General features: G+C 40.8%; 1 protein-coding gene across 6 annotated transcripts in view; it reads left to right on the forward strand.

The window, feature by feature from the left end:
• The window catches only part of thrap3b (thyroid hormone receptor associated protein 3b), a 39,515-nt gene continuing 17,983 nt past the window's right edge, over positions 1-21,532 (forward strand). For 2 of the 6 annotated variants that reach the window (XR_006840296.1, XM_046361760.1), the window contains exon 1: positions 21,130-21,275. Coding sequence is in view for 5 of the 6 variants with exons in the window: in XM_046361760.1 (XP_046217716.1) it covers positions 21,148-21,275 (128 nt within the window). In the remaining variant the exon portion in view is untranslated. The other 4 variants (XM_046361762.1, XM_046361764.1, XM_046361761.1 and 1 more) reach the window with 4 other exon arrangements.

Below are 21,532 nucleotides of genomic sequence, written 5' to 3' on the forward strand. Positions count from 1 at the left end.
AAGACATACCATATACAAACACATAATCCCACATAACTACAGACAATGCTACACTAAATAAACCGAACAACGTGTGCAGTATACAGATTGTTTGCCGTTGTAGTTTTTCTCAAGCACATGCCAGATAAGAACCAGGGTTTGTATTCCTCCCCCGTGGTTCATTGGGCTTCCTGCTCTTATTTTTTACTTTCTCTTTTTCACGCTGCCAGACTCGAGGTGAGTTCTCTTTTTATGTTTGGATTTCTTACTTTTACATGTTTACCTAGCCCTTGTTTTTAGACAGATCTTGTGTGATGGTAGGTATGCAGGTCTGAAACTAATTATTTAGTAGATCAGCCATTATAATGAGTTAAATGGACATACAATGACCCCACTGGGCATAGACGTCAATTCAACGTCTATTCCACATTTGTTCAAGGTAATTTCATTGAAATGACGTGGATACAACATTGATTCAACCAAAAGAAAGAGACTGTATAAAGTAATACAATGCTATTTTATGGTGAAAATGATATTTTATACTAATACAATTGCTTTGTTTAGCTAATAAAAAAACAAATCTAAAAAAAGAAAGTCAAAATAATTGGCACTCCTGTTTTCAATACTCCTGCACTTTTTTCAAAGATGTTTTATGAGATTGCAGAACACATTGGGAGGGATCTTAGACCATGTCTATATACAGAATGCAAAACACATTTATTGAGGTTCAAGTCTGGAGACTGAGAAGACATTTGCAAAATGTTGATGTTGTGGTCAATTAACCATTTCTTTGTGGATTTTGATGTGTGCTCGGGGTTATTGTCTCGGTAGAAAATCCACTTGCAGCCAAGTTTCAGCCTCCTAGCAGAGGCAACCAGGTTTTTGGCTAAAATGTCCTGGTACCTGGTCGAGTTTGATGCAGTTGACCTTAACAAGGGCCTCAAGACCAGTGGAAACATAACAAACCCATGACATCATAGATCCACCACCTTATTTTACAGTAGGTATGATGTACTTTTCTGCATATGCATATTTCTTTCGAGGCCAAACCCACCACTGGGTGTGCGTGGCCAAAGAACTCTATTTTCATGTCATCCAACAATTGTAAATGCCTGGAGTTTGCTAAAACAGCATTGGCACTTGGATTGGAACCGGTGCTATGATCAGAGGACACACAAATCGAGCCCTAGGATCACACACACCAGTGGGGGGTTTGGCGTCGAAAGAAAGATGCAAGGAGAGGGTGCCGGAGTATGGAAAACAGGGGTGCCGATAATTATGTTTTACTACTTAGAACAATATCATTGTTTTGAATATAATACCGGACTGTATATCTATATAATCAGTCATGACCCTATGTAAAAAAAAAAAAAAACCTCTTGTAAACAGAGTTAAGTGACCAACACAGAGGAGAGGCAATTATGTCAACCAACAAAATAAGAACAGGAAGGGTTTGAAGCTGTTGAGGCATTTGAAGCTGTTGAGGCATTTTTATTAAGCTGTTGAGGGGTTTGAAGCTGTTGACATGGTGCACAGTTAACCCCAGTTAAAGCTAAGGGGGACAGGAAGAGATGGAGAGACCTTGTGGAGGCCTTACACGCCACTCTGTGCAATGAAGCCCAAGTAAAGGGGACATAGCATCCCATTGCATACTCAGCAGAATTACCCTCAAACTTGACGGTGTGTTTCTGCACAACTAGAGCCACATAGGTTCGGTCCCAAATGGCACCCTATTCCCTACATAGTCCTATGGGCCCTGGTTTTTTTTTTTTAAAAAGTAGTGCACTATATAGGAAATAGAGTGCCATTTGGTACGCATCCTACTGTGGACAGCTCTCAGCTAGAAGCAGGAAATAGGTCACAGCACAAAATCGTTTGCATCACCGCTGTAGCAGCAGTCACCTTATTCCCACAGAATTATGTACCTCCAGTCTCCTGTGAAAGTGAAGTGCAATGATCAACGCTTTAAATAGAAACAGGTACTGACAAAAGACGTTGTCTTCCACCTCAGTGTTTGGTTGAGTTTATGGTGGCCAGCCAGTCACTCACTACAACACACTCCAGATTTGAACTGGCATTCCTACAATGGGAATGCAGTAAACTGGGAATCACACAGATAAAAACCACAAAACACATTTGATAAAAACTCGAATGAATTGCAGCATGACCTTGTGTTTGTTCTGTTGGTTTAGAGCCCTGTTGTGGACAGACTACCCATCTCACAAAATTATGCAACATTGGTTGTTTGTTTTCCTTCTTTTTGAGTTGACTTACTTCATTGTCCTATGGGCCTAGTGTTGACATGTGCTATTGGTTTAGCCTTTTTTTGTGGGATGAAGACATCAAGTGTACTAATCCCGTAACCTGGAAAGCCTATGACTAGATGACTCAAGTACTGGCATGAAAACTTTCCCCATTTAGTTTATGCACAAGGAGCACATTTCCTGAAGGATTGTGCATGTAAAGCAGAGCACCAAGATTTTTTCACATAGGCCAAGGCTTTAGTTGACTGGTTGTAGGTCTAGGGTCACAAAAACTGTTAGATATATGAAACTTCAGGAGCTAGTAAATGAGTTGTCAAAGGGATGATACGGCAGACATGTCCTAAGGTTTACAACATTCCTTGCCATATCTTCATCTTATAGGTTAGTGTTACCTTTACAGGGTCAAAACCTTTGAGACAACCATTTTCACTGTCACCCACCTTTTTCCTGTTTAGTCCCTTCCCTCATGGAATGTAAAGCCAAAGTGAGACCATAAACAGTCTATAATAGTGATTGACAGGTCTAGGAGGCATGTGGCATTACACAATGTGTCGACAGGACATTGGGCATGGGCTAAATTGAATCTAGGCACCACCAGGTCTAGGGACACCTGCATTCCAAAAGCACCTGGAAGGAAGGGAAGGAAGGGAGAGTGAGAAAAAAAAGAGTGTTTGTCACTATCTCTGCAGCCTCTAAGGTCAAAAGGGGGTGAATTTACTACCACAGATGTGAGATGTGCTTGGAAAAATGATAAAGGATGCATCTTGGAGCTGGTAGTGGTTAGTTATATGTTATAGAGTAGAGTAGACTATTATATATGCAGTAGGAGGGAGATAGTTTTAGAAAGTATCTGGATAGGCAGTTCCTCTGTCCTTGAGATGGTTTTAGAGAACAGCCAGGTTTGTTTCCTTTCTACAACCATTATGATGATACCCTGTATGTATGTGGTGCTCAGTTAGCCTATTTAAAGACTATCAAGTATGGGACATGTCAACGCAGCATGATAAGAACACAGTGAATAGAAAGGGAGTCACTGTACGGAGTTGAAGCCCAGCGCATTTTTCCTTGCTCAAGTCTCTCAGGGCATGACATATCTCACTATTTAGTTTCCAGAGTAATGACGTGTGTTCAATTTATGCTTTAGATCAAACACACCTGATCTCGTCAGGTTCTCTTTCAGGAGCCTGCAGCCAGGCACTGTTCAAACCCCAACTGCATGGTAGCAGTGATATAGTCAACACGACGTGACTTCTCAGCAGGGAGCAAAGATGCTGGTTTATGAGACCATTCAAAACAAAGGCATCATCTGCCAACAAGCTGCATGCTACCATCTTTCTTCCCTGTTAAATGGAAGGTAATGGAAATACAGACCTGCTGCTGGGGTCTACACATGGCACAGAACAAAAAAGGGACGACAGAGGCGCATTACTACACAAATCAGCTCATTTTTACAAGAGCACAAAAATACAATTGCATTATTGATGTTCATGCAGTAATTCTTGCTGGATTAATATGATTCTAATTCATTTGGATTTTAATGGGGATTTCCTCCCGAGTGCAAAAATAATCCCTTTATCTGCCTCCTTCTGAATGGAAAAGTGCTGTTTTCTTCCATAACACATCTGGGGTTTTACTGAATTGGCTGACTAGGCCTTGGTTTTGGATAAAGATTGGCAGTGTATTCCATTGAATACAAAGATTTTTATTTTAAACACTTCAGGGGGGAATAACATGTCCAACAGTGAAATGACTCCAGATTCCCACAATGCACCCTCTCTGTGAATGGACAATGATTATAAAAAATATGGGTCACACTTTATTTGGATAGTCCCATATAGAGGATGTACAGATGGTCATACTATCAACAAACTGTCTGTTGATGAGCAAATACTTGCTAAGGGTAGGTTTAGAATAAGGGGTGGGGTGAGGGTTAAGGTTAAGGTTAGGCTAAGGGTTAAGTTTAGGGCTAGGGTAGAGGATAGTTAGTTGAAATGTTGTTGACGGTTATTGAACATCTACTAGGGACTATCCAAATAAAGTGTTACCAAAATCTGTTACACATTTACTACTGGCTAATACAGTCCTCTACAGATGACTAATCTCACACACACACTCACACACACACCCATGTAAACCCATTCATGGGATAGAGTATTCTATGGTCATTTCTATGTAAAAAAGGACCCATGAGCACCAACATGGGAAGTTTATAGGTACATATCAAATTGTGTCAAATGAAAGCGAAGAGTCTACATTTTGGGGAAATGAAGGCATAGATACGTTTACAAAAATGTTTTACATCGTAACAATTAAGAATAAGCAAAGGCTTTGATTTCTTGTCACGCAGACGCAAAAAGTCTTAAAAACATCTACTACAAAGTCTTAAAATGTATTTGAAATATATTAAAACACAATTACATTGAAGTTAAGGCCTTTGCCAACTAATATCAACATTTATATTTAGTTTTGCAGAAATGATTTGCCTTCCATAAGTTTAAGAAATATTGTCTAGGCTCTTATCATTCTGTTACCATAACCATAACATAAGATATTTTCACATTTCTCTCCCTCATGAGGGAAAATTCTGAAAGCTCACAGAAATAAAAGGTAGACCTACTAATTAGTTAGTGTTTTTACTGCTAACAATTGTTTATGAATTACTAAGTATTTATAACACGTCACTCTGTTATCAAATCGCTAAACAGAGTGACCCGAAAAATCTGTAACAGAATAGCTGCAATTGAATTGGTCACAACGGGAAATCATAGTAGTCACAAACTAGTTGGAGTAGAGCACAGTACAGAGCAGTAAAATACAGTGCAGCACAGTAGATAGAGTATAGTGTAGTACAGTACCATAGAGCACACGAGTAGAGTACAGTATAATGTAATATGCACTACTTTACTGGACAGTAGTCTACTGTACTATACTGTCATGTCCAAACATATGAGTGGAACAGATTTGGTCAGGTCTAGACCAAACAAAGTTGGTCTTGTTTAGGGGAGGAGCTTGTTAGAACGATAGCCAGTGTGTAGAATAAGACCCAAACATGCAATGGAAGATATGAAATGTTTCTACCTTTGTGTACATATTTCAGGATACATCACCATGAAGAGAATTACATATATAAATTATGCATTTACAGTATGTTTAGTACAGATCATGGACCAATAATGTAATTATGTTATCATCATCCAAGTGTTGATCCACTTCACTTACTGTAGCTCAATATCCAAGAGATTTTTTCAAACTCAAGGTATCATAGCATAGCTGACACCACAGGAGGCTGCTGAGGGGAGGACAGCTCATAATAATGGCCGGAACAGAGCGAATGGAATGGCATTAAACACATGGAAACCATGTGTCTGATGCATTTGATAGCATTCTACTCCAGCCATTACAACGAGCCAGTCCTCCCCTATTAAAAATGGCACTGGATGCTCTGCCTAAAAAAAAAAAACCTTTAAAAAAATGCTTTTACTATTCAATTACAACATCACAACATCAACATAGGCCCCCAAACAGATGGCCTTCATCTCCTCCTCACACACAAATTGTGTTGCGGGGTACTATGACACCCTAACTAAAATAGTGTTGCTTTGTGCAAGTTATTTACAGTTATGAACTAGACACAAATCAGATTAAGCTTCCTGTTGGCCTCATTGAGGGGCACCTACTGGGCACAGACGTCAGTTCAATGTCTATTTTTAAAATGTACATTCGGTTGAGCCGTGCGAATTCAACAAAACATTTCACCGCCATTTCCACCGATGTCGCACTTCCGCATCTTGCTGTGAAAGGTGACAGCTAGAGCGGTGTTTGTCAGACCATGAGATATCCCAACAATCGGTCTTCTCGCGTCTTTATCGTCCGAACGGGTTGGCCTACAAACTATTATGAACTATTATGAACCCTCTATGAAAAGGTGAGACTCTCACTAATATTTCAGTCTCCGGTTGGCTCTACGACCCCCACAAACGTCTTGGGACTTGTATGATGTCGGTACAGCTGATCTGCCAACTTCTGAGACTCTTAAACAGGTACATGTCGGTTGTTTTGCTCTACGACGCCAACAGGCCTCACAAGACTCTTCTGAAGGCCCCCCAGTACCAGTTTTTTTATTTTTTTTTATGAATGGAAGTATCTCTTATATCTCCCTCTCTAACTTTAAGCATCAGCTGTCAGAGCAGCTTACCGATCACTGTACCTGTACACAGCCAATCTGTAAATAGCACACCCAACTACCTCATCCCCATATTATTACTTACCCACTTGCACCTCAGTATCTCTACTTGCACATCATCATTTGCACATTATCACTCCGGTGTTAATCACTAAATTTGAATGATTTCTCCTCTATGGCCTATTTATTGCCTTACCTCCCTACTCTTCTACATTTGCACACACTGTGTTATTGACTGTACGTTTGTTTGTAACTGTTGTTTTTGTCGCTTTAAAAAAAAAAATATATATATATATATATATATATATATATTTTAACCTTTATTTAACTAGGCAAGTCAGTTAAAGAACAAATTCTTATTTTCAATGACGGCCTAGGAACAGTGGGTTAACTGCCTACGTGGTTAAATAAAAATAAATACATGGAAACCGTTTAGTAATGGGTTAAATGCATGTAAAAAAATAAATAATAATACAAATCTTTATATCTCTCAGGTACAGTACCAGTCAAAAGTGTGGACACCTACACATTCAACAGTTTTTTAAAAACCATTTTCTTTATTGTAGAATAGTAAAGACTTATCAAAACTATGAAATAACACATACAGAATCATGTAATAACCACAAAGTGTAAAACAAATCTAAATATATTGTATATAGTAGCCACCCTATAGCGTCGCACAATCTTTGTATTATCATCCAGCTTCATGAGGTAGTCACCTGGAATGCATTTGAACAGGTGTGCCTTTAAAAGTTAATTTGTGGAATTTCCTTCTTAATTTCTTTGAGCCAATCAGTTGTGTTGTGACAACGTAGAGGTGGTTTACAGAAGATAGCCCTATTTCAATTAAGTCGTACTTTCCTTTTCATTAGGGACAGATAGTTTGGACAGGTAGCCAACTGCTTGTAAAATGTACGGAACATTTTAGAGTATGATGAAGCAAAAGGGGGTTGAGCGCATGTTCATTGAGGTCAATACTGGTAGAGGAAACAGTGCATCCTGTAGTCTATTTCGAGCCCAAGAAAATGCGTCTCATCAGGAAAGCACAATACATTGCAGGTTCAGGTAATATTTTACAGTAGTAGCCTACAGTAGCTACTGGATGACTGATTGGCAGCATGATTTGAATAATCCAAATAATAATCAAATGAGATGGGGGGCCAGCCTTAATTAAAGATTTGACAGGGAAATCTAGGAAGGAAATTTGACCTTAGTCAAAGAGGAAGAGGCATAGCAAGATGTTTCACTCTCGCCAAAATGTCTCAAATAAGCATAATTTGTTCCTATGGGCTTATTTTGGAGCTATTCACCTGCCTTCCTGCCTTTGGGACATCGACTCCATTGTTGGGGCGGAGATATGAGCAACTCGTCATTATATACCGATCTCTGCCTCACTAGCCTACTGCTGCTGCGTACTGTACCTTACGACTCACTGGTGAGGGGACCAAATGGCTCAATACATTTGGTAGCTAGCGTACGATACATTAGCTACGATATCAGAAATATGTATGTATTTAGCAGAAAATTACATTTATGACTTCGGGTAGTAAAGTTAAATACCGACCGTGCAACTGCGTCCTCCTTGTCAGGGGTAGAGTTAACGTTATTCAGTTGCTTTGTCGGAAAGCAGCAGGAGCGTTTGTCTGGTTTGGCTTGCAACACAATTTAGCTAACTGTTAACATTTTATTTGTATTAACAAACAACCTAGCTAATTTAGCCGTGTGAAACCAGTCTGAGGTAAGTGAAAGGGCATGTTGTTTTATAAACCAGTTATTTTACCTGTTGACGTCTGCCAGTGAAGCTAGTTAGCTAGCCAACGTTAGCTACCCATCCCCTAGCCGATTAAACTCAACTCCAGTTTAGTCGGCTACTTACCCTCTGCTCTCCAGCCAGGTAACTAGTCACTTGAATACTAAAATAGTGTAGTTAGCTAGTTAACCAACTAAAGTGTAACCCAGTTTACTGTAAAAAATTGACTAGTTAGGTAGTTAGAAAACGCAATTCTAGCTAGCTACCTGATTTTATATAGTTAATCTGGTTCATTATTAGCCTTGACATTGTGGCTAGTTAGTTAGCTCAAGTATGTGTACACTGACTGTTGTCATGTCCATCACTCCACTACTAGTTAGAGCAGCTGTTTGCCAAGTACATTAGGATAATTAAAAAGCTAAATGAGTGCAAAAACAGATGTATTCACCAACTGTTAATGACCTAACTAACGTCGGGCATCAAACAGTTGCTGTCATCTGTTTTTTGGAAGTTGTATAATGTAGCCTCATGTGAATTCAACAATAGCCTACAGTATTGTAGCCAGAATTTTAAATAATACTCCACCAGCATTAATCATATGAGTAGCAATACATTCTTGAAATATAAGTTTGTCTTTTGATTGACCAAAAGCAGACCGATCACATGTCAATCTGGCAACATTTCAGGGACTAGAATGCTCTCAATCAATGTCAATATTTAAATGAGATTGCTCTCGATTAGACTATTCCGCCGTTGTCACTAGCCAGTGAAAATTGCTATATCAAAAAAAAAAAAATTTGAGTGGTAAGTAACACGAACGTAAAACGAATTTGGACAAATGTTTCATTTTGTCGTTAAATCCCTTAAGGAAATCTGTTGCAGCTCAAATATACTACAAAAACCACAATGCAGTTCTCTCTCGCTGGGCTAGGTAGCTAGAAAACATAGCTACACACAATAGTAGCAGAGTCAATATAAGCATGTGAAGTAACTAGCTAGCTGTACAATCGCCTAAACAAACAGCACTATCAATTTAGAAGTCTTACTCACTGAGTTCAACTTCCAGTTCGTTTCTGCCACTGAGCTATAAACGGCGTCTCTACCGAGAGCAGAGTAACGTTGCTATCCCACAGAGATGCTTTTGAGGAGATGGGGTACTCCATTAGAATCGTAATAACGCCCATTGTGAACGCGGTGCATTCTGTGACAATGAGCTCTCCTTCAAGGAGTGAATGGGAGTCAATTGAGCCCTAGCTCAAAAACCAAACATTAGCATGAATTTCGAGAAACAGGTACAACGTTGCAAACCATTTCCAAGGTGTGAGATTATTAACTTGTTCGCTGTAATATCATATAGCTTTGGAATCATGACATGAGGAAAATAGGCAACTTTCTCTACTCTTACTCTAAATTTGAGAAGAGATTGCGTGACGATTAGTTTAGCAACCGTGTGATTTAGCATGACGACGCGAATGTGATGGGTCGACAGTCAGTTGGATGGGGCGTTTCTTCATTCCTTTATTTAATATCTCTGTTTCACAGACACAGGGCGCATTGCGACATGGTACTTGAAGGAGAAAAATAGTTGAATCATTTTGGACACTGTTTAGATAAAGCACATCTAAGTGAAATATTTCATTTTTCAGGACGACATAAACGGATGGATGTGTTCTAGACAATTATGCCCATACCATCTTTTGGCTGCTTTGGCGATCTGGAGTGCATTTCATTGTTTTAAAAGCGTAATGAAATATGATAGTGTTATTTCCAGTGACGAGTTAGTTTGGGATTAGTCATAATTATGATTTAGTGGTGACTAGTGAGGACCCGACTCTGCATTCAATACTCAGTAACAAGAAACCGAGGCTTACAACTCTAATATCATTATTTACCGAATATGTTCAACCATAGGGTTTAGGCTGTGTAGGCTATGTCATAATTTAAAGCTTCAACATGTTTTTTTGGCGACCTGACCAAATTCAGGTAGAAATGGGATTATAGATATGTAATTCTCATTGAAAGCAAGTCTACGAAGGGGTAGATCTGTTCTGTGCTCCATTTCAATGCTTCCAGTTAAGGTTTTAGTTTTTAGTTTCCGTTTTGTACACCAGCTTTAAACAGCTGAAAAATACTAAATGTGATTATTGAAAATATATTTCAGTTGTTTAGATGATACAATGATTCTCTACACTAGCTTGTTTTGTCACATACACAGCATTTCTATTGATTTATTTCACCTTTATTTAACCAGGTAGGCTAGTTAAGAACAAGTTCTCATTTGCAACTGCGACCTGGCCGAGATATAGCAGTGTGAACAGACAACAACACAGAGTTACACATGGAGTAAACAATAAACAAGTCAATAACGTAGTAGAAACAAAATAATCAATATACATTGTGTGCAAAAGGCATGAGGTAGGCAATAAATAGGACATAGGAGTGAATAATTACAATTTAGCAGATTAACACTGGAGTGATAAATAATCAGATGAACATGTGCAGGTAGAGATACTGGTGTGCAAAAGAGCAGAAAAGTAAATAAAATATAAACAGTATGGGGATGAGGTAGGTAAATTGGGTGGGCTATATAGCGATGGACTATGTACAGCTGCAGCGATCGGTTAGCTGCTCAGATAGCAGATGTTTAAAGTTGGTGAGGGAGATAAGTCTCCAACTTCAAAGCTTTTTGCAATTTGTTCCAGTCACAGGCAGCAGAGAACTGGAAGGAAAGGCGGCCAAATGAGGTTTTGGCTTTAGGGATGATCAGTGAGATACACCTGCTGGAGCGCGTGCTACGGGTGGGTGTTGCCATCGTGACCAGTGAACTGAGAGAAGGCGGAGCTTTACCTAACATGGACTTGTAGATGACCTGGAGCCAGTGGGTCTGGCGACGAACATGTAGTGAGGGCCAGCCGACTAGAGCATACAGGTCGCAGTGTTGGGTGGTATAAGGTGCTTTAGTAACAAAACGGATGGCACTGTGATAAACTGCATCCAGTTTGCTGAGTAGCGTATTGGAAGCTATTTTGTAGATGACATCGCCGAAGTCGAGGATCGGTAGGATAATCAGTTTTACTAGGGTAAGTTTTGTGGCCTGAGTGCAGGAGGCTTTGTTGTTTAAATAGAAAGCCGACTCTAGATTTGATTTTGGATTGGAGATGTTTGATATGAGTCTGGAAGGAGAGTTTGCAGTCTAACCAGACACCTAGGTACTTATAGATGTCCACATATTCTAGGTCGGAACCATCCAGGGTGGTGATGCTAGTCGGGCGTGCGGGTGCAGGCAGCGAACGGTTGAAAAGCATGCATTTGGTTTTACTAGCGTTTAAGAGCAGTTGGAGACCACGGAAGGAGTGTTGTATGGCATTGAAGCTCGTTTGGAGGTTAGATAGCACAGTGTCCAAGGAAGGGCCAGAAGTATACAGAATGGTGTCGTCTGCTTAGAGGTGGATCAGGGAATCGCCCGCAGCAAGAGCAACATCATTGATATATACAGAGAAAAGAGTCGGCCTGAGAATTGAACCCTGTGGTACCCCCATAGAGACCGCCAGAGGACCGGACAACATGCCCTCTGATTTGACACGGTCCTTCTGTAGCTCAGTTGGTAGAGCATGGCGCTTGTAACGCCAGGGTAGTGGGTTCGATCCCCGGGACCACCCATACGTAGAATGTATGCACACATGACTGTAAGTCGCTTTGGATAAAAGCGTCTGCTAAAAGCGTCTGCTAAATGCTGCTGCTAAATGCTAAATGACACACTGAACTCTGTCTGCAAAGTAGTTGGTGAACCAGGCGAGGCAGTCATTAGAAAAACCGAGGCTACTGAGTCTGCCGATAAGAATATGGTGATTGACAGAGTCGAAAGCCTTGGCCAGGTTGACGAAGACTGCTGCACAGTACTGTCTTTTGTCGATGGCGGTTATGATATCGTTTAGTTCCTTATGCGTGGCTGAGGTGCACCCGTGACTAGCTCGGAAACCGGATTGCACAGCGGAGAAGGTACGGTGGGATTCGAGATGGTCAGTGATTCGTTTGTTGACTTGGCTTTTGAAGACCGTAGATAGGCAGGGCAGGATGGATAAAGGTCTGTAACAGTTTGGGTCCAGGGTGTCTCCCCCTTTGAAGAGGGGGATGACTGCGGCAGCTTTCCAATCCTTGGGGATCTCAGATGATACGAAGGAGAGGTTGAACAGGCTGGTACTAGGGGTTGCGACAATGGCGGTGGACAGTTTCATAAATAGATGGTTCAGATCGTCAACCCCAGCTGATTTGTATGGGTCCAGGTTTTGCAGCTCTTCCAGAAGATCTGCTATCTAGATTTGGGTAAAGGAGGCGGGGGCGGGGGGCGGAGCTTTAGGCAGAGGTTGGAGTAGCCAGGAGGAAGGCATGGCCAGCCGTTGAGAAATGCTTGTTGAAGTTTCGATTATGTTACCTAGCCTCAGTGCAGTGGGCAGCTGGGAGGAGGTGCTCTTGTTCTCCATGGACTTTACAGTGTCCCAGAACTTTTGAGTTAGAGCTACAGGATGCAAATTTCTGCTTGAAAAAGCTGGCCTTTGCTTTCCTGACTGACTGCGTATATTGGTTCCTGACTTCCCTGAACAGTTGCATATCGCGGGGACTATTCGATGCTATTGCAGTCCGCCACAGGATGTTTTTGTGCTGGTCGAGGGCAGTCAGGTCTGGAGTGAACCAAGGGCTATATCTGTTCTTAGTTCTGCATTTTTTGAACGGAGTATGCTTGTCTAAGATGGTGAGGAAGTTACATTTAAAGAATGACCATGCATCCTCAACTGACGGGATGAGGTCAATATCCTTCCAGGATACCCGGGCCATGTCGATTAGAAAGGCCTTCTCGCAGAAGTGTTTTAGGGAGCATGTGACCGTGATGAGGGGTGGCCATTTGACCGCGGACCCGTAGCGGATACAGGCAATGAGGCAGTGATCGCTGAGATCCTGATTGAAGACAGCAGAGGTGTATTTGGAGTGCAAGTTGGTCGGGATAATGTCAATTAGGGTGCCCATGTTTACACATTTAGGGTTGTACCTGGTGGATTCCTTGATGATTTGTGTGAGATTGAGGGCATCGAGCTTAGATTGTAGGACTTCCGGGGTGTTAAGCATATCCCAGTTTAGGTCACCTAACAGAACAAACTCTGAAGCTAGATGGGGGGTGATCAATTCACAGGGCACAGCTGGGAGCTGAGGGGGGTTGGTAGCAGGTGGCAACAGTGAGACTTTCTGGAGAGATTCATTTTTTAAATTAGAAGTTCTAACTCTTTGGGCATAGACCTGGAAAGTATGACAGAACTTTGCAGGCTATCTCTGCAGTAGATTGCAACTCCTCCCCCTTTGGCAGTTCTATCTTGACGGAAAGTTTAGTTGGGTATGGAAATCTCAGAATTTTTGGTGGCCTTCCTAAGCCAGGATTCAGACACGGCAAGGACATCAGGTTTGGCAGAGTGTGCTAAAGCAGTGAGTAAAACAAATTTAGGGAGGAGGCTTCTGATGTTGACATGCATGAAACCAAGGCTTTATTCGATCACAGAAGTCAACAAATGAGGGTGCCTGGGGACATGCAGGACCTGGGTTTACCTCCACATCACCCGAGGAACAGAGGAGGAGTAGGATGAGGGTGCGGCTAAAGGCTATCAAAACTGGTCGCCGAGAGCTTTGGGGACAAGGAAAAATATATATGTATAAATAAAAGGAGCAGATTTATGGGTGTGGTAGAATATACAGTGGGGCAAAAAAGTATTTAGTCAGCCACCAATTGGGCAAGTTCTCCCACTTAAAAAGATGAGGCCTGTAAATTTCAACATAGGTACACTTCAACTATGACAGACAAAATGAGAGAAAAAACCCCCAGAAAAATCACATTGTAGGATTTTTAATGAATTTATTTGCAAATTATGGTGGAAAATAAGTAACACTTTTTTCCAATCTTCCAGCTACAATAGTCATTTACAATGTCTACACTGTATTTCTGATCAATTTGAAGTTATTTTAATGGACAAAAAATGTGTTTTTCTTTCAAAAACAAGGACGTTTCTTACACAGAACCCAAACCGGCTGCGCGTGTGCGCCATCGTGGATAAATTTGTTTTGTCCCCCCACACCAAACGCGATCACGACACGCAGGTAAAAATATCAGAACAAACTCTGAACCAATTACATTCATTTGGGCACAGGTCAAAAAGCATTAAACATTTATGGCAATTTAGCTAGCTAGCTTGCACTTGGTAGTTAATGTGTCCTATTTAGCTAGCTTGCTGTTGCTAGCTAATTTGTCCTGGGATATAAACATTGAGTTGTTATTGTACCTGAAATGCACAAGGTCCTCTACTCCGACAATTAATCCACATATAAAACAATCAACTGACTCGTTTCTGGTCATCTCTCCTCCTTTCAGGCTTTCTCTTCCCTCAACTTTTATATTGCGATTGGTAACTTTAATAAATGATGGTGCATTACCTCCACTGACCTCGTTTGTCTTTCAGTCACCCATGTGGGTATAACCAATGAGGAGATGGCACATGGGTACCTGCTAGAGGTCGACCGAATAATTGGAGTGGCTGATTAATTAGGGCCGATTCCAAGTTTTCATAACAATCGGTAATCTACATTTTTGGACACCGATTGTGGCCAATTTAAAAAAATAAATAAATAATAATCTTTTTTTTAGTTAAGAACACTTTCTTATTTTCAATGACTGCTTAGGAACGTTGGCTTAGGAACGGTGGGTTAACTGCCTTGTTCAGGGGCAGAACAACAGATTTTTAACTTAGCTCGGGGATTCGATCTTGCAACCTTCTGGTTACTAGTCCAACACTAACCATACAGCAAGAAGCCGCAAGAAGCCACAGTAAGTTGCTAGCTAGCATTAAACTTATCTTATAAAAAACAATCAACCTAACATAATCACTAGTTAACTACACATGGTTGATGATTTTACTAGTTTATCTAGTGTGTCCTGCGTTGCATATAATCGATGCGGTGCCTGTTAACTTATCATCAAATCACAGCCGAATCACCCAAACGGGTGATGATTTAACAAGCGCATTCACGAAAAAAGCACTGTCGTTGCACCAATGTGTACCTAACCATAAACATCAATGCCTTTCTTTAAAATCAATGCACAAGTATATATTTTAACCTGCATATTTAGTTAATATTGCCTGCTAACATGATTAACTTTTAACTAGGGAAATTGTGTCACTTCTCTTGCGTTCCGTGCAAGCAGTCAGGGCATATGCAGCAGTTTGGGCTGCCTGGCTCGTTGCGAACTGTGTGAAGACCATTTATTCCTAATTAATTAGCCAGAATTGTACATAATTATGACATCACATTGAAGGTTGTACAATGTAACAGCAATAATTACACTTAGGGATACCACCCGTTAGATAAAATACAGAACAGTCCTGTATTTCACTGAGATAATAAACGTTTTGTTTTCGAAATGATAGTTTCCGGATTTGACCATATTAATGACCAAAGGATCGTATTTCTGTGTGTTATTATGTTATAATTTAGTCTATGATTTGATATTTTATAGAGCAGTCTGATTGAGTAGTGGTATGCAGCAGCAGGCTTGTAAGCATTTATTCAAACAGCACTTTCGTGCGTTTGCCAGCAGCTCTTGGTTGTGCTTCAAGCATTGCGTTATTTATGACTTCAAGCCTATCAACTCCCGAAATTAGGCTGGTGTAACCGATGTGAAATGTCTAGCTAGTTAGCGGGGTGTGTCCTAATAGCGTTTCAACCGGTGACTGCACTCGCTCTTAAGACCTTGCAGTAGTTGTTCCCCTTGCCCTGCAAAGACCGCAGTGTTTGTGGAGCAATGGATAACGATGCTTCGAGGGTTTCTGTTTTCGATGTGTTCCTGGTTTGAGCCCGGGTAGGGGCGAGGAGAGGGACGGAAGCTATACTGTTACACTGGCAATACTAAAGTGCCTATCAGAACATCCAATAGTCAAAGGTATATGAAATACAAATGGTATAGAGATGAATAGTCCTATAATTCCTATAATAACTACAACCTAAAACTTCTTACCTGGGAATATTGAAGACTCATGTTAAAAGGAACCACCAGATTTCATATGTTCTCATGTTCTGAGCAAGGAACTTAAACGTTAGCTTTTTTACTTGGCACATATTGCACTTTTACTTTCTTCTCCAACACTTTGTTTTTGCATTATTTAAACATGTTTCATTATTTGAGGCTAAATTGATTTTATTCATGTATTATATTAAGTTAAAATAAGTGTTAATTTCAGTATTGTTCTAATTTGTCATTATTACAAATAAAGAAATAAAATAGTCCGATTTTAATCGGTGTTGGCTTTTTTTGGTCCTCCAATAATTGGTATCGGTGTTGAAAAATCATAATCGGTCGACCTTTAGTACCTGCTTCTATAAACCAATGAGGAGATGGGAGAGGCAGGACCTGCAGCGCGATCTGTGTCACAAATAGAACTGACTTCTATTTTAGCCCTTGGCAACGCAGACGCTTGTTTGCGCTCGCGCAATAATTTAATAATATAGATTTCTAAATGTATTTTGCACCGCTCACGCACGTGATGTAGTCAGGGTATTAGTGACCCCAAACTTTTAAACGGTAGTGTATATGCTAGGCCTGCGTGTGCACTAGGATAGGTCCCACATTTAGTAACTACAGGCTCTTTTTGTCTGCCTGTATGTTGACCAGAATTAGAAGCCTCTTACTGTGAAAAACCCTGAACTCTAGCTGGGTATGTGACTTGCACTTCTCTGTGAGAGACTACTGCTTAGTTGAAGTGTAAACTTTTAGGTCTGAATGAGTAACATAGCGAAGTCACAAAGCCATGTTCTTCAGAATCTGTGAAAGCTGAGGATCTAGAGACCTAGGTTGTGAAGGAACTTTCTGTCAGATTTCCTGTGTTGTACATGATGTGTCAACACTTCCCAAGACTCCACCTCCCGTGTCTCGTTTGTACACTACAACCCCTTACCAGTATACTGTTCAAGAAGGGGAAGAATAACACATTGTGAAATATTTATTCTCTGTTCTGATTGCTTGATTTAAGTTTGAGAGGGGGTAAGGGTATGTCCCAGATGGCACCTTATTCACTACATAGCGCACTACTTTTAGGGATCTGGTCAAAAGTAGTGCACTATGTAGGGAATATGGTGCTATTTGGGATTCAGACAGAGAAAGACGGTTTTGATGAATAAGGTTGATAATGCGGGCCAGGGAAAGTGAAGGAAGGCACTGAAGCATTGGGGAGTAAATACAATACAGTGCTTGTAACATGTACTCTGCAGGATGCACTGCACAGCCATGGAAATGAGGAAAGGAGCATCAGACAGTGATGATTCGCATACAAACCTTTCACTGCTAATTATTAACCAGGAGGCAGCCTTGTTTATCATAGGTCTACCTCTGTCTTTTCTGTATTAGGCTATAATGAGTAGCCTATGTCCCAACATTAGGCTCCAACTGGTTTGGTGAGAACAATAGGCAAGAAATATGCCTACAAGTGCAAAATTGCAAATGTTGTGTTGATTGCAATGTATAGATACAACCTGTGAGAACAAGTTAATCATATTTAGGCAGTAGATTGAAGAAAACCATTTGTTTGTGGTTGAAATACCAATTGGACAAGAAATCAAAATCTAAGTTCATTAGTCGCTTACACAGATTTGCAGATGTTATTGCAGGTGTCGTGAAATGCTTGTAATCGATTTTAATTGATACCATTTGATGGTGTGTGCAGTGCATCCTCATTCGCTATGAGCAAATACAAAGTTTAGGCCTAATTGTTTAACAGCGTCTTTATGCATTGCTAGTTAGTGTTATGTATGTGGACTACCTTAAAGTTAACTCCTCTAAATATTTGAAATAATGTTTTGTTAGCAATGAAATAGAAAAATGCAGAGCACTTGACCCCCTGACTTCTGCCACTCTCTTGGCCCATTTGGGCCATAGTGTCCTCTCTACTGTCAATTTTTCTTCATCGCTAACAGTACTACAGAACAATAAAAAATCATTGTAATACTTGTGTATTGTTGGGAAGTGTTTTCAAAATACATTTGAACACCAAATTTGACATCCTAACCCTACAATAAGTACCCAGTTGCATCATTTTGTGTACTTGTCTTCCTGCTCTGCTATTCCAGAGAAGACTGCACTGTTAAATGATGGGTCATTGTGTCCAATTATATTGATGCACGTGTGAGGAGGCCAGTTGCCTTTGACTTGACTTGTCCTAGATCACATGTTAAACTCATTCCACAGATGGCCGTGTGTTTGGCTTTTCACTCCTCCCTTGTACTTGTTTGATGAATTAAGGTAGCTGATTAGCAAGCAATTACCCTCATCTGGTTTTTAATTCATATTTGAATGAGAAACAAAAACCAGCAGCCGTTTATGCCCTCCATGGAATGAGTTTGACACCCCTGAGATGATTGTGTGGCTGGAAGGTAGACGTGAAGTTACGAGAAAAGATAACAAGGAAAACAATATAAAACATGTTCGTGCTGCCTGATATTCAGAAGGAGCACTGTCAGGATTTTTAAAGCTATGTTCAAATCCTTCTGGTTATGTCTGATCTGGGACTACGTCCCCATCCCTCCTTTCTGTTTTGATGGAGGCACCTGTCATGAATATTAAGACTGTGTGTATCTGAAGCAGAGCCAGCCATTACCCCCATGGAGTTTCCAGAGGCTGTGTGTCTTGTGTCCGAAATAGTGCTGCTCTATTCCCAGCCCCCACCTGCACTATCATGCACTATGGATATGGCTGCAGGATAATGCCGGCGCTAAAAGCATTCCTCGCCATTCTCTCTTGTTATATATTCGGACAGTGTAGTTTCTATTTTTAGCCAGTGCCAGGTTTAGCCTTTTTCCACACTCGTCGTGTGGGGCTTTTGGCGGTACTACCGGTGACAGGCAGGGGTTAAGCAGGTGAGGGCCGCTAGGCAGTGGGTCTTGTAGACGGGGGGGACAAGGTGTCAAGTCATTGTTCCAGACCTGCGGTCACAACAGCTCTAGAAATAGGCTGTCTCAAATGGCACCTATTCCCTAAATCAACTAGATTAGTCTGTTGACAACCCCTGCCTTATATAGTGCACTACTTTTGACCAGGGTCTGTAGGTATAGATAGGGTGGCATTTGGGACATACTCAGACAGGCCCCTGGTTGCTGGTAGGCTCAAAGATTCTCTGGGGGCCATGATTTTGAATTTGTAGAGTTGATTTTCTTGGACATTGTTTTGAAGTTGTGTAGTGATTTTATATACAGTATTTGTCAACATTTTGTTACTCATTCAAGTTTTTACATTTTTTATTTTCTACATTGTAGAATAATAGTGAAGACATCAACTATGAAATAACATATTGAATCATGTAGTAACCAAAAAAGTATTTTATATTTGAGATTCTTCAAAGTAGCCAGCTTTGCACACTCTTGGCATTCTCTCAACCTGCTTCATGAGGAATGCTTTTCCAACAGTCTTGAAGGGGTTCCCACATATTCTGAGCACTTGTTGGCTACTTTTACTTCACTCTGCGGTCCAATTCATCCCAAACCATCTCAATTGGGTTGAGGTCGGGTGATTGTGGAGGCCAGGTAGTCTGATGCAGCACTTGAATCACTCTCCTCCTTGGTCAAATAGCCCTTACATAGCCTGGAGGTGTGTTTCAGGTCATTGTCCTGTTAAAAAAAAAAACGATTGTCCCACTAAGCACAAACCAGATGGGATGGCGTATCACTGCAGAATACTGTGGTAGCCATGCTGGTTAAGTAGTGCCTTGAATTCGAAATAAATCCCTGACAGTGTCACCAGCAAAGCACCATCATACCTCCTACTCCATGCTTCACAATGGGAACCACACATGCAGAGATCATCCGTTAACATAATCTGCGTCTCACAAAGACACAGCGGTTGGAGCCAAAAATTTCAAATTTGGACGCATCAGACCAAAGGACAGGTTTCCACCGGTCTAATGTCCATTAATCGTGTTTCTTGGCCCAAGCAAGTCTCTTCTTCTTTATTGGTGTCCTTTTAGTAGTGGTTTCTTTGCAGCAATTTGACCATGAAGTCCTGATTGTCTCTGAACAGTGGCTGTTGAGATGTCTGTTACTTGAACTCAGTGACACATTTATTTGGGCTGCAATTTCTGAAGCTGGTAACTCTAATGAATTTATCCTCTGCAGCAGAGGTAACTCTGGGTCTTCCTTTCCTGTGGCGGTGCTCATGAGAGCCAGTTTCATAATAGAGCTGGATGGTTTTTGCGACTGCACTTGAAGAAATGTTCAAAGTTCTTGACCTTCATGTCTTAAAGTAATGTGGACTGTCGTTTCACTTTGCTTATTTGAGCTGTTCCTGCTATAATATGGACTTGGTCTTTTACCAAATAGGGCTATTTTCTGTATACTAACCCTACCTTGTCACAACACAACTGATTGGCTCAAACGCATTAAGAAGGAAAGAAATTCCAAATGTACTTTTAACAAGACACACCTGTTAATTGAAATGCATTCCAGGTGACATGAATCTGGTTGAGAGAATGCCAAGTGTGTGCAAAGCTGTCAAGGTGAAGGGTAGCTACTTTGAAGAATCTCAAATAGAAAATGTAATTGAATTTGTTTAACACATTTTTTGGTTACTATATGATTCCGTATGTGTTGTCTCATAGATTTGATGTCTTCACTATTATTCTACAATTTAGATAATGGTAAAAATGAAGAAAAACGCATGAATTAGTAGGTGTGTCCAAACTTTGACTAGTACTGTATATTTTTGCAAGTAAACTAGTTTTATTGTAGATCTGTGCTTATTTCAAGGATGGCAACTTCCTCTTTTTAGGTGTATCAATTTTGTTCAATAGGCATGAAAGTTGAGAAGTGTCTAAAGCACAAGTGTATTACCCAGTGCATACTAACATCACCCTGTTGTTGGACAGGTAAACCTCTAGACAGTTGTGACTGCGGAGATGTCCAAGGCTCCAGATTCCCCTGCACGGTCCCGCTCCAGATCAAAGTCCAGATCCAGGTCTTACACTCGGTCTCGCTCGAGAAGCCGCTCCAGAAGCCGCTCCAGATCCAGGAAGCACCGCTACAGGTAAGGTTTATTTGAACTTCCTTCCCCTATTTGGTGGTCAATTGCGAAACATTTCTGTAAAAAAAAAAAATACGATCAAGCCTTGCATTAGTGTCGGACGATTTTATGATTGCATCTTCTATCAACAATGTTTTTCAGCCATCGTTGATGATGATGACATTGTGATGTCACAAACTATGTTTTAGCATATTTGAGTCTGGCAGGGCAGCAAGCACACAGCAGGGCGACATGCAAAATGGCCTATTCCCTATTTGCCA

The sequence above is a fragment of the Oncorhynchus gorbuscha genome, linkage group LG09 (assembly GCF_021184085.1).
Source record: "Oncorhynchus gorbuscha isolate QuinsamMale2020 ecotype Even-year linkage group LG09, OgorEven_v1.0, whole genome shotgun sequence".
Taxonomy (NCBI): domain Eukaryota; kingdom Metazoa; phylum Chordata; class Actinopteri; order Salmoniformes; family Salmonidae; genus Oncorhynchus; species Oncorhynchus gorbuscha.